General features: G+C 35.1%; 3 protein-coding genes across 3 annotated transcripts; 2 read left to right on the top strand and 1 right to left on the bottom strand.

The window, feature by feature from the left end:
- Positions 1–4,082: 4,082 nt before the first annotated feature.
- On the bottom strand, positions 4,083–5,201 carry LOC104612752 (U-box domain-containing protein 26-like). Its single transcript, XM_010280315.1, has 2 exons — positions 5,170–5,201; positions 4,083–4,530 (listed from the first exon to the last, which is right to left on the bottom strand). The coding sequence occupies exons 1-2, from the start codon at positions 5,199–5,201 to the stop codon at positions 4,083–4,085; spliced, it is 480 nt and encodes a 159-aa protein (XP_010278617.1).
- On the top strand, positions 5,069–7,776 carry LOC104612724 (large ribosomal subunit protein eL24-like). Its single transcript, XM_010280274.3, has 5 exons — positions 5,069–5,210; positions 6,662–6,737; positions 6,864–6,965; positions 7,081–7,229; positions 7,384–7,776. Exons 1-5 carry the CDS (start codon positions 5,200–5,202, stop codon positions 7,538–7,540), a joined length of 495 nt encoding a protein of 164 aa, XP_010278576.1. The 5' UTR covers positions 5,069–5,199; the 3' UTR covers positions 7,541–7,776.
- A 14,278-nt stretch (positions 7,777–22,054) lies between these two features.
- On the top strand, positions 22,055–26,523 carry RBL2 (RHOMBOID-like 2). Its single transcript, XM_088889417.1, has 5 exons — positions 22,055–23,043; positions 24,067–24,230; positions 25,063–25,229; positions 25,804–26,054; positions 26,171–26,523. The coding sequence occupies exons 1-5, from the start codon at positions 22,751–22,753 to the stop codon at positions 26,280–26,282; spliced, it is 987 nt and encodes a 328-aa protein (XP_088745543.1). The 5' UTR covers positions 22,055–22,750; the 3' UTR covers positions 26,283–26,523.
- The last annotated feature ends 581 nt before the right edge of the window (positions 26,524–27,104 follow it).

Below are 27,104 nucleotides of genomic sequence, written 5' to 3'. Positions count from 1 at the left end.
TTTGGTTAGTGGAAATCCTTAGAGGGTGTTTAACATAGATGATGTAAATAGGGGTTTTTGCCAAACTTCTTTAAAAATTTTTATGTGCCTCATCTCTGTGCTTTTCTTGTTTTATATTCCATTTCTTTTCAAATTTCTCTAGTTATTGTTCTACTAACATTTACTAACTTTTCTACTAACTACTTAAACTTAAATATTAGTTAATCTTGCAGTTATTGGACATAATTTGGTTATTTCATTTTGAATTACAAAATACAAATATTTGAGTATAGTTAGTAACCTACTAATTTTACTAACCATACTACACATACATCTTTGCTTTGCAGTTTTGAGTGCTTTATTAATTACTAACTTTCACTAACTGCTAACTCTAACATTTATTTGCTTTTCATTTACTCTATTATAATTGTTTACATTTATTGCTTCATCTTTTATTCAACTCTATCAACTACTCAAAAGTCAAATTTGTCCTTAAGATTCCGGTAAAAGTTTTCCAACTATTTAAGCCTGAAAGATGATTATTCTTTATTAGTTGGTCATCTTCACTGTTACAAATTTATGGTTGGTCCTTATTCTCCAATTGTAAATCTCAACACACACATCTTGTGCAACTGCCATTATATTTCTCTTCATTTACTTTGAGCTACCTTTACATTTCAATAGTTATTTTTGCTTTTTGTTGAATCTTTATTTAACCATTTTTATTAACTCATTTAGCAACTTCTATACTTATTTTTTTTCACTTACTTTCAATTACTATTTAATTATTTACTTTTTAGTAATTACTTGTGTTTCTTATTATATTTATATTTAATTGTTAACCTCTTCAACTATCATGATCATGTTGTTTATTTGTTTTGAAGTTGCAACTGGTTATTCACTAAAAAGTTATTTTTGGCCCTATTTGGTGGTACATTTGAAAATACTTTTTATGCTTTCAAAAGTATGAAAATACGAAAAGTGGAACATGTTTATTTATAATGTTTTTTCTTTTAAAATCACGAAGTAAAAGAACAAAAAACACGAAAAGCACGAATTCAACTTTTAATATTTCATGCTTTTTTATCCTTTGACCTACTTTACACTTGTCAAACATGAGTCAATCGCACGTGTGATACTTATTTAACAACATATATGAATACCATATGAAGCATATGCGCATTAATGTATTCAATCACACATGACATTCATTTATGTTGTCGTGTGGCATCCACATGCCGTCAATCAAACATTCAAATGCCACGTGCACATCGCATATATGTGCCACAACGTGGCATCTGAATATAATTAATGACACATGTATGCCACATGACTTTAATCTATGCTACCACATGGCATCTATATGTCAATGGCCCATATTCAAATGTCACATGACATCCATATATGATGCCACATGGCATGTACACGTATAAAACATTTTGTTGTATTCAAACACCATTAATTACTTTTATATTGAAAAATATGTTTTTGAAAAATTTCTATCTAAACAACTATTGAAATAAAAATACGAAGCCAAAAGTATATCATGTAATTTGCACTATGGTGATATTGAAAGTACAAAACACAAAGTAGTGCCAAAAAAGGCCAAGTTAATCATTTGAACAACTACTGAATATTTTGACTAAGCCTTTATTTTGCTACAATTTATATTGAATGTTTATTTAATAAATCTCAACTTTAGATTTAGGGGAAAGTATGTAAGCTTGACCTATTCAATGTTTTAAGCTATACTCAATTCACCCCATTCTTGGGCATGGCCTTCAATCCCAACAATAATTAGGAATCTTACAAAAAAATATTATTGGGGTTGGCCTCATAATCTTGCATGGGTGGGTCCGAACATGAAATAATCAATCTATGGACTATACAAACTCCTTTCTTAGTGTAATACTTGAAATTTTTTTAGGTAGCAACCCTTGGAAGTTTAAACAAACAAGAAAAAAAGAATTAAAAACAAAATGAAAAAATGCTTCAAAATGAAATTTGAAAATTTCTTTGAAATAATAAAGCCCATTATTTGTAATCCAATGGGTGTATAGTAGATTAGATCAATTAAAAGATACATGCATGATGCAAAAATAATGTTGGTTTTGTAGACAAATTTACTACTTGATCTGACTCTGACTTTGTTGAAAATAAACTGAATACTTTGTCTTTTAGTGGATAAAATGACTAAATAATAAAATATTGAAAAATATAGTAATTTGTCCAACTTCAACTTCGGTCACCAAGGAGCCCACAAACTCTTTAAAAAACTTATTCACTAAAAAGCGTAAGCTTTTGAATAAGATACTACCTTTTGTTATATATATATATTTGAAACTCTTTTCCATTTAGTAGGCAATAGGGCAAGTTTGGGGCAAGGCACCCACTCCCCATCAAAGATTGGGAATCCCTGATTTTTCCTTGTCCTGAGGCAACTACCTAAAAATAATATACTTTGTGGATGTTTTAGAAATTGGATTATGGGAATTTGGGGGCATTTAGGAATTAGATTATGACAATTTAGGCGTACTTTAGAAATGAAATTATGGGATTCTAGAATTTTAAGAATTTGGGGAAAACTTATAGATATTTTAAAAATTAATATTAAATACAAATTTACCATTAGGTTTGGGTTGAGTTTTTAGGCAATTATATGCAAATCCCGAACTTGCCTCTGTCCCTAGTTCGGGGCAAATTTTTTTTCTCCATCCCCGCCCTGTCTCCATTTAATATCAGGGAAAACCCGTCCTATTTGAGGCAGGGCCCTAGTTTTATAGGAAAAATTGCCATCCCTAATGCAATTGTTTTGTTTATTATATAATGGCCCCATCATTCATAGATTTCAATGGGCGTGGAACCAATTATTACTCAGCTTTATAAAATAGATCAAAGTCAAATCAATTATTAATTGAGATAATTAGATTTGACATGATTAAATCCAATAATATTTAACATCAATAATTACCTATGATTATATTAACTTATAATTTCATTTTTTTATTATATAATCTTAATAAAAATGATAACAAAATAGTAAACTATTTATATATTGATAAAATAAGTGTTTTTAACCAGAATATTTTATGTGATTAACTACATAATTGGTTCATTGAGAAATTGATGAGAGAGAATGCTTATGTAATTGTTGATTTTTGAATCGAATAAGCTTTTTGGTCATCTTTCAAATACCTCTATATATCTATACTAACATGTTTACCCCTTATCTAAGCAACATACGAATGGCATAAAAAGGGCATATATGTATGTCCTTTACTCTCACTCCAAAAATTGCCCACTTATAACTGTCTATTTATAACAGTTAAGAAATTGACCACTTATAACTGTTTAAAAATTGCCCATAAATTGTAAATAGTTTTGTCTTGGAGAATTGTCACGTGCAAATGCACGTACATGTTCACTAGTTATTATAGGAAGACCAAAATAGCTCTATATATTATTGACCAGATAATTGGTTCATTGAGAAATTGTTAAGAGAGGATGCTTGTGTAATTATTGATTTTGAGTGGAATAAGCTTTTTTTATCATCTTCCAAATACATACATTGGGTCTTAATCAGTTCAGAACAGCATAAATCGGTCCTAACCCAATTATTAATTGGGAACCGACCTAATCAATTTGGTTGGTTAGTTATGACCTGGCCCATGCACTTTACCCTAATTCCTCGTGGCTAGCCATAGTTGGCAGGTTGGTGCCTCCCTTGGATTGGAATCTTTTGTCATTTAAAATGAAAAGGGTAAAATACAAAACCTCCCTTGAAGTTAAAGAGATTATCATTTTTTCAAAATATCTATTTTACCCTTTTACAAATTAATGTGCATATGTTTTTGTATTTTATCAAAAAAAAAAGATGGGGGGTTTTCTTTTCTTTTTCTTCTATCCTCTCTCTCTCTCTCTCTACTCCACTCTACGTATGTGGTATGCCTATGCCAAAAGAAGCAAAAGTCCATCAATGTTCATTAGCACCTGTCCTCCGTTAGATCCAGTCGTCCATTCTATTGAATCACCTTTAGAATCAGGCACCCTTCCTCCTCGCCCTTGCGTTGCACTCTCCCTGCGGTGCTAGCACCATTGCTCAGCTAACCTCCTCTGGCGGAGCCACCCCCTCCAAAAATCACTACCATAACACTTATCCCATGCTCTTTCCCTCTTCCCGCCATCTTCGTTACCATCTCTAACAGCATTGGAACAGCGAAGGCGTGGGCCCTTAGCTCCGTCGCTCCCTCTAGGATCGTACATAGCAATTCCAGTGCAGCTAGCGCTTGATCTGCCGCTGATCCTTCTAGCTCCGCCACTGTCTCCACCACCTCTGCAACCGCTCCCGCCTCCACGGCCACGTTGCGTTTGCATTGTACCAGGCATAATGCCAACAAAACTTTTGTTGCAGGCTTGGTACCTGCCGGATCTTTCAAAAATCCTACCACCACACTCATTACCGACGACGGGTAGATGGGGTCTCGGCTTCCATCAGCCAACGGATTTGGTACAAGAGAACGTTCAAGCAGGTGAAGAGCTGAAAGCCGAGCACTGTCAAAGCAGGCACAAGAGAACGTTCAAGCATAGATTGTAGGTCCACCGAATCTCTTCATCATCTCCATCTTTGGAAAGAAACAGAGAGAGAGAGAAGAGATAAGAGAAACCTAGGGAGACAAGGAACTTTGGTTTGACGAGAAGGGTCTGTAAGGGTTTTAAAGATGAAGGGATGACCTTTTTTGCTACTCTTACATGAGAAGAACTTATAGATTTCTCGTGTGAGACTCCGTGAATGCTTTAATAGCGAAGCAGTTGAAGAAGATGAACAGTGTTTGAGCGGATTATGGAGTGCACCACCATTCTGCCGCTATGCGTTGTGAGGAAGAAGATGAACAGTGTTCGAGCGGATGGTGTTTGTTGAATTTTTAAAAAATAAAGAGAAGGTTTTTATTAAAGTGAAACTATAGGAGACGTTTTTATGATTGTGAGAAACTTAAGGGGAGGTTTTTGTATTTTACCCTAACGAAAAAGGCCTCGTTTGATTTCCTAATTTTCTTGACGACAGATTCCAATCCGAGTGTCATAATAAATGACCTACTTATTGAAATGCAGATCCTAATCTCTTTAGGGTTGTTTTATTTTACCTTTCATTCTGTTCGTCCTGTTTAGGGTTTCTTTTGGGACGATAGGAACGGTAGAGCGGCAACACCAGCGTCAGCCGCCATGGTTCTAAAGTACGTTCTTCTTTCTTTCTTCTTCTTCTTCTTCTCTCGGTGTGTACGTTTGTGTCTGTCTCTCTTTGAAATAAAGTTGAGATTTATTTAGAGTAGTCTTTTGCCATTGTTTTAATCATAGAAATATTTATTTTTGATGCTTGCAATCTCCCTGTTTCACATGTTTTAACGTTTCAATGAAGTTAAGTATGTCCAACAGCTGATTATATTCAATAGTCGTCGTAGGTTTAGGTCATTTTGTGGACTTGCAGATGAAATTATGCTTGACCGGAAATGGGTTTTTCTTCAATGCGAACTATTTCTCGTATAGAAATCTTCTGTTTCTACTTAGGATTCTGAACCACGAAATGGTTGCACTTTGATCCTGTCAAGTTCGCAGGAAATAATCTTTTGAGAGAGACGAGTTTTTGACCAAAATTTTCAGTTATGCTTGGTGGTTATGTGGCTAGATTTAGCGATGGATTGATTTAATGAGATCCTTAAAATGTACTTATATTTCTGTTTGATGGGTGGTCTACCACCTAGATTTGGATAATCGAACTGCTTTAGCAATTTGAATTTCATTCAGGTGAACAACAGCTTGTGGCAGTCTCAATTATTCCGGACGGTGGGATTATTATCATGATTTGTTTCGGTTTTATCCTCGAAGGATGTTGTCTATAAATTATCTATTTAGAATGGTTCATTTCTTCGATTCCGTTAATTGAACATGTTAATAAATTATCATTGTCATGATAATTGAACATGGGTTGTTAGAAATGATTTAAGTGCCCATATTTGAACAATGGGTATGGTATTAAACAGAACAGAATGACAAAACGGGATTCGTGTTGCCAACCCCATATGGTCGGGGTAAGGCTTGGATGACGATGATGATGTTAATAAATTCTCTATTTAGGATGAGTCATTTCTTCAGCTCAGTTTATTGAACGTGTTAATAAATTATCACCGTAGTCAGAATATGTTTGACTTAGTTTTTACAGAGTACAGTAGAGTGGTCTTTGTAAATTTATCTCGGGCCTTCTAAGTTTCAAAAAATCTATCGATGACATGTGCAGTGACTTGTAAAAAAAGTCCTCCAGAAAGTTTCTTTTTCTTTTTAATGTAATTTTTTTTTTGAGATCAAAACCAGCGTGCAACTGTTATTGTCATTCTACAACTTGATAAAAGTAAGTTTTAAGGATGTAGCCATAGCTCTTTTGGTGGTACCCATCTAGCTTAAAGATTTGTGTGGAGGTGTAATTTAATGAAACCAACAAATTACAAGATAATTAATTTGGAGTACATTTGTCTTTCCCTGTTCTTTTGTAATTGTAAATCATCACCTGAAATGTTGGGGTATATGTACAATTGGATGAGCTTGCAAAGAGAAACTGCAATGCTAATTCCCAAATCTTAGATTCTATAGCATTTGCAAAAATATCTTACATTCTCTACCTGTGAAATTTCAGAACTGAACTCTGCCGCTTCAGCGGTGCCAAGATTTATCCTGGTAAGGGAATCAGATTTGTACGTGCAGATTCTCAGGTAGGAATATGTCGCTTGTCTCTTTTCTCCTTTCTTCTTCTTCCTTGTGGATTGCATCATGTGTGTATAACCATTTGCTTGATTTAACCATTTGTACTTGATATTTCTTCTGATTTATCAATACAGGTTTTTCTCTTTGCCAATTCAAAATGCAAGAGGTATTTTCACAACCGACTGAAGCCATCAAAGCTTACCTGGACGGCCATGTACAGGAAGCAGCACAAGAAGGTAATATGATGTTTTTGAAGTAGAAACTCTCTCTCTCTCTCAACCTTCGTCTCGCTTCTTGATTAATCCCGTTGATGTCCATTGACACTGAATCTGATTCTTGACATACCCACAGGACATTGCTGCTGAGGCTGTAAAGAAGAGGCGTCGTACCACTAAGAAACCTTACTCAAGGTCAATAGTGGGTGCTACCCTGGAGGTGATCCAGAAGAGGAGAACAGAGAAGGCAGAGGTCCGAGATGCTGCAAGGGAGGCTGCTCTTCGGTGTGTTTAGTTCCATGTTTCAATATTTTCTTCTGACGACTCTAGCTATTAATAATGTGTAGCTTCTGCTGGTAGTGGGCAAACTAGATTCATTTGAAAGTTTTAACTTTTCTTAATGTTAAAGACGCTAAATGTCTTGAATATTATTATGCAGGGAAATCAAAGAGAGGATTAAGAAGACCAAGGATGAAAAGAAGGCAAAGAAAGCAGAGGTGATGGCAAAGTCACAGAAGACTCAGAGCAAGGGCAACTTGCCGAAGGGTGCTGGATCGAAGGGCCCCAAACTTGGAGGTGGTGGTGGAAAGCGCTGAGCTGCCAGCATTTGCAATTTACTTGCAGGGATTTTGATACAAGTGTTCGCCAAACGTTTTGCCTTGATACCCTTTCCTGTTTCTAGCTTTTAATTTTGTTTCATTTTGTAGGCTCTGTTTCTTTGCACTTTGCAGAGCAAATTGGCTGATTTTTATTAATTTTATTTTTGTTTGTGAGGACTGATCACTGAAGAGTTTAAACGAGTAGTGGAATGACCGAGTCCCTACTTTATATATGGAAGGATCCCCACTTGATCAATATAGAATGAAGGTAGAGGGGAAGGTGATGCAAATTTTGTATCAGGTTTTGTGTTGCAAAATTTACATAGCCAAAATCTACAGTGATAGATGATAAATTGAATTGGGATGCATCAATGTTTTATTTAATCAGTGTGAGGGAGATACTGGGCTGGATCAGGTTGTGCGCTAGCTGGGTGTAACTCCTATGGTAAGGGGCATAGGCGCATAGCTCGATTCCAGACAGGCAGACCCTGCTCACTTCACGCTTCTCAAACACCCTAAACAGTAAGCACTAATACATCCCCTTCTCAAATTCAACTTGCAACACAGTTCTTAGATGACGTTAGTAGATAAAAGCCTCCGGTCTCTTAGCACATGATACATGGACAAAAACCTCTCCACCAGTCAACAAGGTTCTAAATATTGATACAACCGATACGCCCGTATCGGTACTTTTTTATTGTTTTTTTACAAATCCGGTTCACGGGGCCTGGTTTAAGCCTCCTCCTGGCCTAAATATTACTATGATATTTCACTTAAATATTACTATGACCAAGTCGGGTTTGGATTTGGCCAAATCCAAATCCAATCTGGTTATTGATACTTTATTTCAAAACTTGGATTGGATTCAAGTTTAATCTAAATTTGCTTATTTGTCTTTAATGAACTAAAAAGCAAATAATTATTATATACAAACAAGTATACAAACATACAATTATTAAACATATATTAGTTTTAAGATCTAAATCCAAATTAATCAGATTGGGTGTCACTTGGCATGTTATCATAGAAGCTCTTTCGTTCAAGTAAACAAGTTAATCATTTTACTTTTAGTACCCAATTTTTTTTTTCCTTAATGGGCCGCTTTAACAGACATCCATCTCCTCACTACAGTTGGGTTGGGCTTTTGTGAAATTTTAAATGAGTCTGGCTCAAAGGCCCTAGCCCAAAGCAGTGTAAAATGCTAAATTGGGCCAACCTGAATTGCACCCCTAGTTGGAGATAACATGTGGATGTTCTCATTCATTAGACATTCAGGTTGAAGTTTAACGCACCAAGTACATCAAATCTGGACTCCCTTTCCAAGGGTTAAAATGTAGAATAGTTAACCAACCATATATGACACAGTTTGATAGGTTTTCTGGCTGGTTGGGATCAAATCTCATTAATTGGGGGTTATGGATCTGGACGTTAAAACTTTGGAAGGAGTACAAATACAAAATATGTACAGTACAAAACCTTATATTTTGTATTATTTTATATGTTTTTACACTACATATTTGTATTTGTACTCCTTCCAAACTGAGCCTAAACCTCTCCTCCTTAGGAATGGTCAAGTTGTGTTGCGATGTTAAAATGTAATTGAAAAATTTTAGGAGCCCAAACTTACCCTTTCCCTCTAAAGCAAGAAAGAAAGAATGTCGAAAAGATAATCTTTTGCAAATTATAATAGACTTAGAATATTTCCAATCAGGGAGACCAATGAAATCCCGACCATTGCCATTGATTTCTGAATACTAGATAAAAAATTTTATGGTATTGGCTTTCCGAGTGATCCCAACATTAGGTTGGTCTGCATCCATATCTCAAATCGAATTGATCACAACATTAGGTTGGCTTTCTGAGTGCTCACAACATTAGGAGGGTAAAGAAACCCTTGTTCCCGAGTCCAATGGATTTGTAAGTTGTAACAGCTCTATTGGTTTTGAGAGACGGGTCTTGTTTGGTATGGGTTTGAATCAATCCTAATCCTATCTAACTTAATAGTATGTATTTTCGACAAGGTTCAAAGTATTGATACGGGCCGATATGTATCGTGCCGGTGGCTTCTTGATATATCCTTACAGGGGGTGTATCGGGGTTCTGACAGGTTCAGGGGGTAGAGGAGTCTTAAATCGGCCCTCTAAACCGATATAAAAAAAAGGCCTAAAAAGCACTATTGATATCGCCCGATACGCCCCTACCGACATATCGGGCATATCGATATTTTGAACCTTGATTTCCAAATCAACCTGATCCGATCTACATCCTTTTATTTGTGTTTTTTATAACATATTTTGAAAATTCAAAAGCCATTGCTTTTAATTACAAATTGGTTTATAAGTTTTAAATCAAAATTTTCATCATCGAGAGAAGAAAAATCAAAATAAATCCTAAATTTTAAAGTTATGGAGTTAGAAGTGGGTAGGAATATCATGACACAACGGGGTTGGTTATCCAAAACCCGGACCCAACTCGGGTAAAAGAATCAAAATCATAACCTGGCCCTATTCCTAAATAGACCTGATGGGTCAACCCAATCCATTGACATCCCTAGACAGGTGTCTTCAAACTTGGAACATTGAAAGCTAATAATAAATTATAGAAAGGAAGAAAATGTTACATAAATAAATAATAAAAACAATGAATCTGCGAGATTTTACTATTTTGAAGATTCGAAGAATTAACAAAAGCAAAATAGAGTTTTTGATGGTTCTATAACACAAACTTCTGACAAGGGAGATTTTAATCCATTTTGAAAAAAAGAGGGAGGTGTTATCGCTGTACTCGTGTCTAGACCTATTTATGGGTTGGGTTTGGGCTGGGCTTTTACTTTTTATTAATAGGACTTTTTTAGGCCTGAGCTCGAGTCTGATCCGACCAATGGGCCTATAACTTGGACCTAAGCTTGACTCTTCTTAAAAGCCCAAAGCCCGAAATCCGGGCCTGAGCCCGAAACCCAATCTAACAAAATGATAGATTTTTTCCCTTCTATTAAAGATTGCATCGTGATTTTTTTGCCTAATAGTATAATATTGCCACAATGCATCAGGTTGCGTGAACTTTTCTGATTGTGAGAACAATGCATCAGGTTGTCTGAACTTGCCTGAACTGGGGTATTTCCTTAATCGTTAAAGGATGAACAAAAGCGGAAACCAGAGGAAAAGTCCCCGGATTAACTTCGTAATGACATAGAGTTGCTTTATACTTGTACAGAGGCTGAATTTTTTCATTTTTTCCCTCTTTTCTCAGCAGTCGTACATCTTTTTAACTATGTAAAGTTATTCAATCAAATGTGGATTGAATTTATACTTGTACAGATGCTGAAATTTTTTATTTTTTTCCTCTTTTCTCAGCAGCCTTCCATCTTTTTAACTATGTAAAGTTATTCAACCAAATGTGGGTTGAATTTATACTTGTACAGAGGCTGAAATTTTTTATTTTGTCAGAACATTGCCTAAACTGGAGTATTTGTTGTTGTTTGTTTTTCATTTTCATAAATATGAAAATGATTATGGACAAATTTAACGAGAGAGAGGGGACTCACCACCGGAGAGAGAGACAACCTAATTAGCGATGTCTATGCCTAAGAGTCTGAGAGTGAGAAGATGGAATGATGAAAAGAGGGAAATGGGAAAGGTGGGCAAACTTAATGAGAGAGAGAGAGAGGACTTATTGCCGGAGTTCACTAGTGGCGCCGGTGCTTGAGTTTGTCGGTTCTGAGAGTTGAGAGTGAGAATGAGAACTGAGAAGGGTTAGTCGGTTTAAGAATATTTAGGGTTTAAAAGCTATATAAAAGTCGGGTCGGGCTTTTGACAAATCCTGAGCCCGGCCCAAAAAAAATCGAGCCGAGCTTTTAGGCCCGAAGTCAAGCTTGTGGGCTAAAAACCTTGTTCAAAGCCCGTCCGAGGGATGGCCCGTCCCATGAACAGGTCTACTCGTGTCTAGAGACTGAGTTAGGAATTTTCCTTTGGGGGGCCAGGTTAAAAAAACAAAAGAGATAGGGAGTAGAAGACGTAGGATTTTGGAGAAAAATGGCCTAAGAAGTTTTAAATCCACTACAGTTTTTTTTTTTTTAAATAAAAATAAACAAACTCTTTTTATTTGTAACTAGTAAGCGAGCGTTGCATGTGGGAGATTGTCATGATAATGATTAAAGTATGACAAATTAAAAGGAAGTTCAACCGTTCAAGTAAGAGAGAGATCTTGAATAATTCTTTGTGCCAAATATGGGTGAGCAAATGGGTAGGTTCTACTTAGAACCGAATGGAATCGATCTTGAACCGGCCTTGAATTGATCTTACCTGATTTGTTATAGGGTAGGGTCTGGTTCCAAATTCTTGGTACCGACCCCCACCCAGGCCGGTTCCAAGTTCTAGGGGTTTATCCTATCCGAACCAACCCGATGAAACAACCTTGGTTGGCCTTGGTGGAAGCTACCTTAGAACTGAACTTGCCTTGAAATAAATCCCAAAATACTTTTGGGGATGTAAAGATTTGAATCCAAGCACTCATGATTACAAAGGCCATGGTCTCACTTGACCATTGAGTTACTTTAAGTGATTAGATCATCTGTTTTAATGTAAATATTTGAATGTGTATAATAAGTAATGTAAAAGGTAATGCTTACAAAATTTAAATTTAAATTTTAAGTTTTGAACCATATAATGATAGTCTACATATTAACTTACTCAATTTAATCAATAAAGATAACATAAGTTTTAGACTATATATATCATATTTATTGGAAATCAAGTTTTTAAAGATTTTTTTTTTTTCAAGGGGGAGAGTAAACAAAAATCATGTTCCATAGGTAGACCCTGGAACTGACCCCGAAACTATCAAGGCCAGAACCGACCTTCATAGGATAAGTTCTAGTTCCAAAAACTTGAAACCAACCCCTATAAGGTAGGTTCTAGGTTCTATCATGGAACCAAACTGAATTGACCCATGCTCACCCCTAGTGGTAAAGAAAGACAAATTTTCAAATTAATGAATCTTGAATAACTGTTTATGATTTATTATTGAAATTGCAAATATGAGTGAATCACTTTGGTCATAATTCACCAGTAATAAGATTCAACTCTTCCCCTATGGAAATCACAATCACCAAATATGAGGGCTAAAATTGTAATAAAGGAGGCATAACAGTACTTCTTTAACAAAGAAATGAAGTTGCCTGGGAACCTCTAAATGTATGCATTCTAGTAGTGCGTGAGCTAAACACCTAATGTTAGATGGTAATAAAGAATTTTATGCAATGGAAGAAAGCCAACGAAGAAATTTATGCAATGGGACAAAGCCAAGACAGTAAATCCAGAAAGACCAAAATCCATACCTCTAATTTCTCTTTTACTTCATAAGGAAGAATTATATGACATATTCAACTAATATTGATCAACACAATGGCATCATATGGCTTCAATGGTTAATAATAATAAGCATTGATACCATGTCTTCAATGGCTTTAGTGGCATCATATGGGCTTTAATCGTTTTTTATCCTTGAGAAAATTTGTTTAATTACCAACAAAAAGAAGAAGATGATTCAAGGAATAAGATATCCTACATTTCTTCTCATTATTTACATTCCCAAAAGTAGGTGTGTCAATCGACCGGTTTTGATTTGGATCCAATCTGATCCAAACCTTATCAAATTGGATTTGGACAGTCCATTATAATTATTGGATTGGGCCAATCCAAAATAAATTGGTCTATATTCTTATTGGTTTGAATTGGACCTAAACCAAATTTCCAATAATCCAATCATGAGGCCAAACCCTTGTCCAATTTGAAATCAACCAAAATTGAAGACAACATAAAATCACTTTTATGAAAGTGCTTTTATGAAAACACTTTTACAAAAGCACTTTTATAAGAGTAATTTTATAAAAAATATTTTTACGAAAGCACTTTTATAAAATCATTTTTACAAAAAGTACTTTTATGAAAGCACTTTTACAAAAACACTTTTATAAAAGTACTTTAACACAAAAACACTTTTACGAAAGTATTTTTACAAACACACTTTTATAGAAGTATTTTTATAAAAGCACTTCTACAAAAGTACTTTTATGAAAGCAATTTTATGAAGTACTTTCAATAAAGTGCTTTTGTAAAAGCACTTTTACATAGGTTCTTTTTCAATGCTAAAAGTGCTTTTATATGATTTTTGATATTTCATTCAGTTTGGATTGGATCCAATCCAGTTCATTTACATTTTAATGGATTGGTTTGTATTGGATTTGGACCGGATTGGGTCCAGTCCATTTGCAAGTGGGATTTGATTCCACATCAACGTTGGAACAAACCATCTAACACACCAACAAGCCAGCCCTCAGTTGGTTTTACATCTTGGGAGTTGGAGGAGTGTTAGAAAGTGATTTTTTACATTTTAGTTCAAGTTTTGGGGGGAGGGGCAAGGACTCACTTTATTACATTTTTGGCCCTGCCTCCACTTAGTATATTCATAAACAATGATTTTAACAAAAAGTTCAGGGGGCCAAGGACCCCCACCAATATACTTGGCTCTACCCACGTCTAGAGCATTGAATCTAGCCACACATTGGGAATATTATTGATATAAAATTCAAGATGTTGCCTATGTGCGACTGGGTGGACGTGACCAACAATGTGTTGTAGTCAGTAGGTTCGACTCCTTAATGACTTGTTAGAGCAGTTCTTCCAAAGCTTTTGTGAGGGCATAGATATGCGAACCACTAAAGAGTCAGTTTAATTCCCTTGAACCGGAACCGAGTTGAGCCAGTCCAATCCAAAGACCAACCCAGGTTACTAAGCAGTTAGCCACCCTAGATGACATGGTATAGTTTGAGGCAATGTTTTAAAAACTGACCCGAAATTGAAACCTCTTTGGCCACCGGTTTCAGGGTCAGCAGTTTGACCATTCAACTAAAAACTGTTGTTTGGTTGAGCGGATCGACAGTTTGACCACATGGGTCAGCGGGTTACAGAACAAGTCAATGGCTTTTGACAAAAAACAGGTTAAGGGTGAAACGGAATCGGTTGCGTAACGGTGTCACTGTTCGGGTCAAGGACAGTTCAAAAACACTGGTTTGAAGAGGTTCTTCATTTAGAAAAGAAAAGAGAAAATTTATGACAGGCGAACCCAAATATTCATTCTCTTCTCCCTCCTTTCTTTGATCTCCTCTTTCGGTGAGCCCTTTGATTCCAGCATCTTACAAAGTCACTTCAGTCCTCCCAAATGGGCCCTGAATATCTGGACGGTAGATTATCTTAAACTAAGGAAAAAAAAAAGTGATTTTATGAATATAGATGATTAGAAGCCATTTGAGCTTTAGTGGGGACCCATTCAACTCAATGATCAGTTGTTGAGAAATGGGAGTGCACACCTTTCAGTAATCTCCCAAGAGACGCTTCATCCATTCAAAATAAAAACCACAAAAAGGGGACCTCTTTTTAGCAGCACATGCATTGAGCACTGTTTCATAATTGAGGTTCACCGGAAATCCTTAGATATGCCGCAAAGTTTCCTCAAAGAATTATTGAGCCAGCAATCACACTTGTACAAATGTTCAGGGCAACTATAATCCAAGCTTCCGATAATTTGGATGCACAGAGTATTTTAATTAATAGAGTTCATAGTGTACTAAGCTACTCCATTTGACAAGGAAACATGATAATATGCAGTTGACTGCTAGTTAAGTCAAGAATTTTTACGCCTTATCTCAACAATCTTGGGATTGGGAAGGAATGAGGGATGTGATTTTTTAGCCTCTCTTTTTATTTTTGAAATACATAAAGCAATCAAATTTGTAAACTACGCCATAAAGTGAATTATTTTAGAGTATAATTAATTATTCTCACTTTTTTTAGAGCCCGGACTCAAAACAAATAGAAATATCGAATATAGGGAGGGAACTCCACAAAATCCTAGAGTCCACCATTAACAATTGCAGACCTTTTTCTTCAAGCTTCAGCCAGTGGTGGAAGCCATTTGCCAACACTCATATTCCTTCAATCTTCAGTGCGGATGGGCAAACTATATCTTATGGTGAAGATGAAAATAAAAAACAGTGAAAATGATAGACACATATGAAGTAATAATTTGAAAAAGAAATATATCCCAAGTGCTCAGACATGGGCGTTTGATGTATGTCTCTATATCCCACTGACATACATGGTTAGAGCAGCTCTTTTCACAGGTTCTTAGAATTTTCTGTTTGCTTTTATATTTTTCCCAATTTCCATTTTTTTTTCTCATTTTTATTATAATTTTTTTTCATATTTTTCTCAAAGATTTTCAATCTATTCTCAGAATTTTTTATTTGTCTATTAATCTCTGGTTGCCTTATTGGATATGTTTCTTATTAAGCAAAATACAAATTTTACTACTTTAATAATACTCATTTTGAGTTTTAGGATGTAGAATTGAAAAAAGAGTTTGGGTTTTGAAATGAAAAATATGTATTTTTCGTTTTTTGCTCAGACATAAAATTCAGGAGTGGGAGTCTTTTTTTTTTTTTTTGGATATTCTGGAATGGAAGTTGAAGAAGGGTTTCTTTTTCTGGTTTTCGCTGCTACAAATGGTTTTTTTTGCTCAAACATAATGTCTAGGAATGGAAGTTGAAAAAGGGTTTCGTTTTTTGGTTTTCTCTGCTTCAAATGGGTTTTCTTTTTCTTGGGCATTTCTTATTTATTTTTAGTCCTTTTAATTTAAAAAATATGAAAAATAGCATTAACAGAGAGCCATTTAGTTAGCTTATGAACATTATTGAGAGTCTCGTTCACTGCTGATGTGTTATCAAATGAATGGAAGTGCACATGGGTGTACACAAAAAATGAGTGTAGGAGATCCCAACTCACTTTTTTATGAACTACTCTTTGGATGTTTTTTACAATGAATATTTTATTTTAATTAGAAAGATTAATATGGATCAACGACATCATTTTAAAACGATAGTATTTTTATAGGTAATCACAAGGTTTTTAAAATCGACCCGGAGATTGAATCGGTCAAGGTCTAGTTCCCAGGTTGAATGGTTCGGTTGTTCAAACTGAAAGGTCAGCCTATTCTAACAAAAAAAAAAAATAAATAAATAAAAATAAAAACAATCAAAACTATTAAACGGTTCAAACAGTTCAACCACCTCGATTAGCAGTTTACTAATCAAATCAACATTTTTTTACAAAAATTTGATTTAAAAAAAAATGGAACCAATCACCTAACCCATTTCCTGTCTTTCCGGTCCGATTTTGAAAGTGAAAAATAACTATTCCCACTTATCTGAGTGTGAAAGCTGAAAGGTGCTAGCCACTTGTGTGAAGTGGATAGTTCAAATCAATTTTTTATGTGGTTACGTCAGAATTACCAGCTGCAATTTATATCATTTTCCCTTTTACTCTTTCCACTCTGAGCTCCGATTTCTAATTTTCTACGTTCTACCAACTCAAATCAAGATATTTCCTTGAAAGCTTTGGAACGGAACCCAAAAAAATAAAAAATAAAGAATAAAATGATGACTGAACGTGTCATGCTTTTCACCAATAAACCTGTCCAACGTCATTCGTTTGTTTAAACTTAATACTCATTAGTTGAAAGAAATTATTTGCCTACATCATAATCCAGTAAGTAGGGCCGGTTGGGTCAGCAGAAATTAAAAAGTAGAACCAGACGAGAGGGAGATGCTACCTGAAAGATAATATTATTGTATATGATGGTAATGCTATGGTGCAATATTGATTTTCCTAACAGTCATTTTCTAGCTGGGGTTTTTACTGTTTAGTCCATTCTCAGAAATTTTAATTCTAATGTACAGATGGATAGGTGTCGGCTCGGAACTGATGCCAATGCATGGGGCTACGAGTGTTATAGGTGAAGATGCTTATAATTTTGAATTATTATAAATTTGTAATTGAATTCAGAATTTTGTGGTGGAGCGCTGTTAACTTATCCCTAAAATTCATCCAAATGTTGGCCCAACCTTGGACAGGGAGAGCGAACATGTTTTCAATCCATAATCTTGATTTTCCTTCAACTAAACAAGCACAAGGGGAAAACTACTTAAATTTTCTCATAATTGGTTGAAAACTTTGTATTAAAATACTACTTAATGACAAAAGATGCTTCTATGCCATGGATTTGATCCCATGCTTCTTATTTGGAAGTGTGCCAATTGACCATCTCAGCTATTGGGTCATTAGAAAATATTTGTATTTACTAATACATCATAATCAATTGGGTAGAGGAGTTATAAGAAACTTTGAAGCATGGCTTCTCTAAACTCCTTACATGCTGAAAAGTTAGCTTTATTGGATGAGATTCAGGTATGTAGAAACTTGGGTTTCAGATCAATTGAAGTTGAATGTGACAATCTTCTTTTGATGAATAGAATGCTTAGGTAAATGTACATTTTCACGGTGTATGTACATAGTGATCGTTCAGATCATCAAAGTATAGAGGATATCGAATTGATACCACAATGATGCTTGCGATGAGTTCACAATTCATCGGTTGCTTACGATAAACTTATAATTCATCAAACGTTTGCGATGAACTTTGGTCGCATGGTTCTGCGATGAACTTTGGACGTGCGTAGAATTGCGATGAATTCAAGACCATTACAGAACCGCAAGATCACTATAAACCGAGAACAAGTATCGGTTAAATATGTGTCTTTAAGTTATGCACGTGATAAGGCACCACGTGGATTTAATAAAAGTGTGCCCACTAAATAAATGACGCTACCAGTGCCATGTTGGTTAAATGGGTTACGAAAGGAAATAGCATATACGAATTATGAGAATTCTCAGACGAAAGTAAAGTTTGTCCTTGAGAGATTTTATAAGACACATGGTGAAACCCTAGTAGTGCTCCTTATTAATAACCAACATTGAATCCAATATTCCATTTCCTAATAGAATCAAACACTTTTGATTCTTTTCTTTCGGAACCTCGGGATCTCTCCTAATAACAAAATAATCATTCAATCATTGCCTTACTCATTCAACCTTATCACCTTTATCATTTACCCTAATCTTCAACTTACTTCCTACCTCCAATCTTTCTTTATTTTTCAAGGAGACCACCCTCACGTAGCCTATTCACATGGAGTGTCTTTTATATTCATTGTAGGATAAAATGATAAAGGAATTGATGTAGGATGGTTTCAACATGCCTTAGAGAAGCAATAAAGCAATTGATTACTTAGAAAATCTTGGAATTGATAGTGGGGTTCTTAGTAATTATCAATTTAATGATTTGGATTTCTAACCCTAGGATCAGGTTGGTTGATGTGTAGTCTTTCTTTCTTTGTGTTATTGTTGTGGGTTTGGGGGATTGAGTGTGAAAGAGAGAGCTTTGTTGTTGGATTTGGGGCAAGCCTGGCTATATCCCCTTCTGATGTTTCTTCCTTATGAAAATGGTTAATACAAATTAGTCAATTGCCAAAAAAGATTTTATTCACATCATGTTGTCAGAGATGGACTGGATAGGTAGGTAATCACCAGAGCCATGAATTCAAACCAGTTGTTTGTTTGTTTGTTAGGTTCTTAGAAATGTTGACTTGGTGAAGCATACCCCATTTGCATGTGTTGATATGTGCTATACCCTCCAACATTTATTTCTGTAAGCTTATTTTAATGTAAAATAACTTCGATGATTTATAATTATTTTCATTTTTATGTTTTTTATTTGAATGAATCAAACAATTGAACTAGATGGTCAAACTATTTAAGCTGTGACCTGATCATTAAAATGGTTATTTTAAGGGTGCAATTCAGGTTGGGTCGAGTTAACATTTTACACTGGTTCTGGATTTCAACAACCCAACTGGTTTTCATCAACCTGCTTAGGGCATTGATTTATCATAAATCATAAAATAACAACAGTATTTTTTTTTTTTAATTCCAAACTTTACTCTTGTTGGAGGAGCAGTCTCTTTAAAATTTTATCAATCAACCAACATCAAAAGAAAAGTGAAATAATACAAGCTGACAAGATGTGGCACACCTTGCCCAGAACCCAAAACAAAAATCACACCTCCTTCTGACCTTATCTTCTCAACCCTGCCTAAAAGATTAAGCAAAATAAAACAAAACAATAGAAAGTTAAAGCAACAAAGCAAAAGCCATTTGTCAATTTGCAAAACAGGGATCTTCCTATAATCTTCCTTGAATGAAGGGTGTGATAAACTTAATTCTCTTGGAATTGCACATCTCCTGTCTCTCTTAAAACATAGATAATATTCCAATACAATAGTAAATTTGGATCTATAATTTGGTCGGGAATAAAGGAGGGGAAAGTTGATCAACGGCCATATTCTTTTGCAAAGGATTATAGGGCATATAGAAAATATAAAATATTATAAATATGATAAGATATATACACTTAAATTGTGGTTAAATGGATTTTTTTCCTTGGGCTTTTATAAATGTAACTATGGTTCAAAAATGTACACAGATTTCATCAATACAAATGTTAAAGAAACAAATGCATATATGAACAATAATGGTTTAATATGTTACTTTGGCCTCGCTCTTTTGTCGGAAGCATATTTATCTAGGTAAATGCATTTACTCCAGAGAAGTATGGCTTGTGTTCGTGTATTGATCAATGGGAAAGTGTTTTCAACTTTTCTGTTTTTTTTTTTTCTCAAGTAAATTATTTGGCCATTTCTCTGAGAAAGTGTTTTATTTCTCAAAGGTGAATAAATCACTTTCCCATGAAGGAAAAAGCTTTCCAAACCATCATGAGCCTAAAATGCTATTACCATCACACAAGAAAAGTTTGTGGCAAGCAAATTTAGATGACAAAGGATGAGTTGTTTGGACCCATTATATATGGAAAACTAGGTCAGTTTTCCTAATAAAAAAAAAGTGTTACAAGACTTGGACCACAGTGGAATTAAAATATATTCATAAATTTTGATAAATAACACCTTATTCGTTATCATGTTTATGATTCTAATTTATTGGTTAATTATTTTTTGGATATCGTATCTTTTCCTTATCATAGTAGAATCTTTTTTTTATCAAATGGAATAACCAGTAAAATTGTAAAACCATTAATTAGTAGTGAGCATTTCTTTTATTTATTTAGGAAAAATATATGGTATTGAAAGATTTTTAACCAATCAAAACTCATCCCACCCATGAATTTTAATACATAACACCTGATTGATTATCACGCTTTATGCTTGTAAAGTTAAATGGACAGAAGTTTTTGTTTCAGATATTATATGTTTCTGATATCATAGTTGAACTCATTTATTTATTATCTTCATGGGGCCACACAACGAGAGGTAGTTCATCCTCTACACTTAAGGTTACCACGTGTGACGTGACTATGAGTCTATGACAGTCCGTAACCCGACCCAGCATCCGACCTGATTATGTGAGATTCGGATTTTACAAACTGCATCTGATTACTTTACTTTATTGGAATTTCATTATTCTATAAATATTGATTTAGTATATAATAAATTCAATACTTCATAGTTTATGAATTTAATTATTTTTGTATAAGCCAAAAATTACTTGGTAGTGAATTTGCCTAACTTTAATCTGGTTATAACATGCATTGACATAGACCCATGGTGGAAAAATTTTCCTAATTAAACCGGTCCATTTCAGGCCACTTCCCCTTGCTTTTGACATTTGTGTATTTTGGACGTCCCTATTGCAAAACAACATATGAAAATAAATTCAAAACACCAAGTGTCCGTATTTCATTGGAGGAGGAAGGAGGAAACAGAGGCTGATAATGCTGCATCAAATCAAATATACTTTGCTTAGATTTGACGAATTAATTCGAATCTCTATCTATCAAATCTATCTAGATAGAAAAGAAAATATCCACGCGGTAAATTGAATGGGGAGTAGCTTGGAAGCAAGAGAAACAGTCCAAGTGGAGTGTCGACGTTCCATCCAAGCATCCAACCGACTCCACTTCTGTTGAGACTTAGAGGAGGAAAAACGTGGAACCACGGAAATGAGTCATGCTTCCTCACGCACTCCGCACTCGACAATCGGCATGCACGCGGATTTGCTTCCTACTCCACCCCCACGCACCTACACGGAAGCCTCTCCACCAAATCCTATCCTCACACGCTACTACTAACGAGTCCAACGAGTCAGACTCGGATTCGTTTTCTGTAATCGGTAATACTGTTAGTCGAAAGGCCCAGTGAATTTACCTCAACAAGTGTTTTTGATAAAAGAATAATTTTAATATCTTAGAAAATTTTGTTTATTATAAAAACCCATTATAATGATATAAAATATAAATAAATTGATCAATTACTCGATTAATCAATATAGTCTCACGAGATACAGGCAAAACCAAAGAGGCATAATAAACTCTGATTCCCTTAACAGCTTAGGCCACAGCCGATGTTCTACCTCAGTCAGTCCATTTGCATTTTGCTACTGAAAAGGGCAAATGCTTGGGAGCTTATATCACAAAATTCAATTGGGTTTGGTGGGGTGGACCCAAAAGTTTTTTAGTAGAAATATGAACAACTAAAGAATGAAACCCACAGACAACAAACAACCAAACTTGATTCACCCGTGGATTTTACTTTTTGCTGCTCATTGCATTGCCCTTGTAAGAACAATCAAGTTGCCCCCAAAGGATTCAAACCCAATTCTTCCAACAGATCTCTTTTTCTCTCTGTCTGACCCAATTGAAGCCGAACTCAACTGAAACATTCATGGACTACCAAACAAAATGGGGACAATAAGACCATTGCTTTTTTTTTTTTCTTCTGTTTCTTGGAGTGCCTAGATACTAGCAATGAAATGGGGACGGATTTTGAGGGATTTGGAAAAACTAACGAAACATGATTGGTTTGGTAGTGTGTTTTCCGGAAATATAACAAATTACAATTGTCAAAGTGTTTCTTACCAAACACAAACACCCCATTAATTTTATCTAAAGTCCCACTTCCACCCAACCACTTCGGTAACTCTTCTTCTCTCTTCTTCACTGATTTCTGTCATCCATAACTGCCACGTTCGGAGAGTCAGAATTAAGAGGTTTGCTCACTTAGATTTCACCGTTATTAAAACCCCACACCGACTCCCTCGTTGCTTCTCCCTCTCTCTCTCTCTACTCTATACGCGCACAACTCATTTTCCTTCTTATTGTATATAATCTTTGAAGATATCCAGGTAAACAGAGTCAGAGAAGACAGAAAAAGAGATCGATTTGGAGAAAGAATAGTGAACGGATATGGCGAGCGAAGATCTGGAAAGAGGAGGAGCCAAAAACAGAGCCAACGGCGGCCCTCCACCAACATATTACTCCTCTTCTTACTATCAAGATACTCCTGAAAAGCAATGGATTTCTTGGTTGATTCCCGCCTTTGTTGTCGCCAACATTGCTATGTTTATAGTAGTCATGTTTGTAAATAATTGCCCTAAGAAAAATCTCGGCTTTGATGGGAAATGTGTCGCCAGGTTTCTCGGCAGGTTCTCCTTTCAGCCTACCAAGGAGAACCCCCTCTTCGGTCCTTCTGCTTCAACGTAAGTAGTTCTTGTTTCATCTTTGATCTTCCAATTTCCCTGATTTTTTTTTTTCTGTGGGTTACTGGGACTCAGAGATGGGTCTTCCATATTAGAGGGGTGCAGCCTGGTTGTGAAGATTCCCTTTTATTCTTAATGGATTGATGTTTCATACCCAAATATTATGCAAAGTTTCATAGTTTATAAATCAAGTACAAAATTGAATTTTTAGGCTTGTTGACCTTTTGAGATCCGAGGAAATACTTGAACCAATTAGTAATCTTTAACTTTGCTAGGCTGTAACTTGAAATTATGGTCTTTGTGCTTGTTGATGTAATCTATGCTTGGGTTTGACAAAGGAATTATGCGCATGTTTTGCCTTAGGTTTGTTGTATCTTTACCCCTATTACCAGGGCACCTACAAAAACGTAGTTTCTTCTGCATCCTTTTAACTTAATCTGCAAATTTTGCACATTTCTTTTTGTTGTCTTCGGTATGCAATGTAATGAAGGATGAGAATCATGCCCTATTCCTCTGCAACTAGTTTTGACTCCTGGACAATATACTCTCAAAGGCATTATATGATCATGGTTGCCACTTATTTCTTTTGACTTGCTGTAGACAAATTAATAAAATATTATAGTAAGTTAGAGACACAAGATTCCATAAATGGCATTTACCTTTCCATCGGTTATAAACATGCACACAATATATGGACTTCTGTTTCTTATGCTAAATTGGGTCATTCATGAACAAGAAATTTCATTTCTTTCTTCTTTTGTGTCATTGAATTTTGATATTTTTGGAGTTTCCCTTGATTCAAGTTTGACCTAGTAGTTTGTTCTGCTCTTGAGAGAGATAGATGCCTTATTTGTTTGTGGAACTGGGCAGTAGCAAGCATAGAAACTGCTGATCTTTCTGTTATGAGGTTTAAAAAATGATTTTTTTTTTTTTTTGTGTTGTGCATTAATGGAAAGAGTAAAACGAAAAGGGTGTAAAAGTAAATAAGACGGAACTAAGATTTGGTTTTATGCTTCTTGGCAGATTAGAGAAGCTGGGAGCTCTTCAATGGTACAAGGTGGTTCATGGACATCAAGGATGGAGGCTTATTAGTTGTATCTGGTTGCATGCAGGGGTTATTCATCTAGTTACAAACATGTTTTGCCTCATTTTTATTGGAATCCGCCTTGAACAACAATTTGGGTTTGGTAAGCATTGATTTATCATCAATTTAAGCTAAATGGAATTGATTGCTAATTTTATGAATTAATACAATATCATTAATGTTCAGTTTTAAGTTATAACTTCTAGTACAGTAATGTAAATAAAAAATGGTTTTTGCATCAATTCCCCTATGCTTTTAGTGATTTTGTATATTTCTCAATTGATAGTTGTATGTTTTACAGATTGACTTCATCCATTTCCCTGCTGTTAAAAGCAACTTAAAACTGTTAGTTTAAATCATGAAGTGACAAAAACTTCAGTTAATTCACCTCAATTCATAAGGGAACAGAATCAATTTCTTTTATTTTCTATTTTGATTTAAAAACCTTTGTAGTCATGTTTTACAATTTAAAAACACAAAATATCATTCCATGTGTAAATAAATGAACAGAAGGTTGAGACCAACAACATTAGGTAATGGTCTTTGTTCCCTTTTTGATTTGATAGATTTGAGGGTAATTTTGTTACATCATAATTTGAAGTAATGGTTATAAATTGCTTTTAGATGTAGGGCCATGATACAGTTACTCTGTAGACATATGGGGATCATGCAAAGTTGAATGGCATATTGGGGAATGGTTTAGATGCAAAAATCCATAAACAAAAGGCCCATCAGTGAAGCTTGTGTAGACAGGGTTTGATATTAGATATTTGATATTGACACATTAAATAGTTCTTCATCCATCATCTCAGTCTGTGTGTTGTTTATTGTTATTAATATAGTCAGTATATTTTTTTGTCTACTATACCTGCCTTCCGGTTGTATTAGTAATTCTTTGACTATTTCTCACATTTACTTTGGTATGATTATTGCAGTGCGGATTGGGTTAATTTACCTCTTGTCTGGATTTGGTGGGAGTGTTCTCTCTGGCCTTTTCATTCAAAACAATAATATATCTGTTGGTGCCTCTGGTGCTCTGTTTGGACTCCTTGGAGCAATGCTCTCAGAACTTATCACAAACTGGTCTATTTATACCAACAAGGTGAGACCTTCAACTCACTTCTTTTATGATTTTTATGATTCTTGAACAACCTAATTTACATTTCGCTAGAAAATTTTCCTTCTAAGTTTTCCATGGTATTGAATACAACCCCGTGCTGGAGAGATATCGGGCGCTCTTTGTTAAATCCCCAGGTGGTTTTGTTTTCTAATTGACTAAACATCCATCGTATGAGGTTCCATATTATATCCCGATGTTTTTTCCTCTAATCAGTCCTAAAATTATATACAGCTTCTTTTTGGGCATTAGTTCCAATGAATCTGCTATTCCCTTAACATATTAATTTTTGATGAATAAAAAGTGAGTTTGTTGAGGGAGGTAGAGAGAAAGACACCAAAAGAAAATTTTGCTATGATACCCCTTATTGTAATTGACTAGTTGCTTACTCTTGTTTATAAAATTCTTGCCAAGGTTGTAGGTGCATTAGATAACAGTATTCTCATTAAATGCGTGATCAAGCATGGGTTTCGCTTTATTAATGGCTTCTAACTTCTTACATTTATCCAAAAAAAAAAAGGCTTCTAACTTAATTGTTTGTCATTCCTTGTTTGTGAAGGCCGCAGCACTGTTAACGCTGGTTGTGATCGTTGCCATCAACTTGGCAGTTGGGATACTCCCTCACGTTGATAATTTTGCTCATATCGGAGGATTCTTGACTGGTTTTCTGCTCGGCTTTGTTTTGCTGCTACGCCCCCAGTTTGGATGGATTGAACGCCATAATCTTCCAGCCAATGCTCGTGTGAAATCAAAGTACAAAGCATACCAATATGTCTTATGGTTGGTTGCACTCATTTTGTTGATTGCCGGGTAAGCTTTACCAGTCTGAACTTTGAAATTGTTTATGGGTGATGTATTTTTACTTTAGGGGTTGGATTCTTTATCATTGAAATCATGGTGTTCTGAGACTGAATCTCTTATTGCAGATTTGTAGTTGGGCTGGTAATGTTGTTTAAAGGAGAGAACGGAAACAAACATTGCAGTTGGTGCCATTATCTGAGTTGTGTCCCCACCTCAAGATGGAAATGTGATAATTGATTGATTCATACGTTTATTTTTTTCATTTTCTGTTTGTGTTGAGTTTGGTTTCAGCCGTGTAAATGTCTAGTTATGGTTTTTCAGTCGAGAATGCTTTCCCTCCGTTTATTTTTTTTGGACACCATGAGTGGTAAGCTATATTTGTTGCTGTTGCTGGCAATTTCTTTACCAGCATGTGTATACACATAGAATTGACATTGAATGGAGATGTATTCTATTTTTTTTTTAATTCTTTTTAGTAGATCATTGTGATTTGTGAATGCCTTGTGTTGTAGTCGATCTTTGTAATCTTTTAGGCCTCATCCATTTGTTGGGAAGTTTTTACCTGGGTAAATGAGACAATGTTTTCAACCCGCCGTTCGAAGTGTCACCAAGTCATAATTTTGGGTTTGGATCAGTCAAGACCCGTCAGATGGTAATAAATTCTTGACTTGCTCAAGAATAGTTTGTTGATTATTGACTTGCACACTGAATATATGTAAATTTTCAGAGGTTTTTTTTTTATTTTTTATTTTGGATAACTTTTTGAGAAATGTGTTTTAAGGTGCCAGTTTTGTTATTTTTGCGAAAATCCCCATTTTTTGGCCTTAAATTATAATTTTTAATAAAATTAAAAAACATGTATTAAATATAAAATAATGCATATATATATATATATATATATATATATATGACCTGTGACCTGGAGGCAAAAACGGTTCAGCCTCCGGGTCAGTTTTTAAAATATTGAAATGAGACATCTTTTCAAAATTTTGTATGTTGGAAAGGGCATTTTAAATTTTTTATTTCAAAATAATTTGGTCAATTTTCTTCCTCCAATGG

The sequence above is a fragment of the Nelumbo nucifera genome, chromosome 6 (assembly GCF_055504915.1).
Source record: "Nelumbo nucifera cultivar China Antique chromosome 6, China Antique-T2T, whole genome shotgun sequence".
In the NCBI taxonomy this organism is placed as follows: domain Eukaryota; kingdom Viridiplantae; phylum Streptophyta; class Magnoliopsida; order Proteales; family Nelumbonaceae; genus Nelumbo; species Nelumbo nucifera.
Note: the sequence above shows the minus strand (reverse complement) of the source record. Positions and strands in the feature narration are given on the sequence as shown.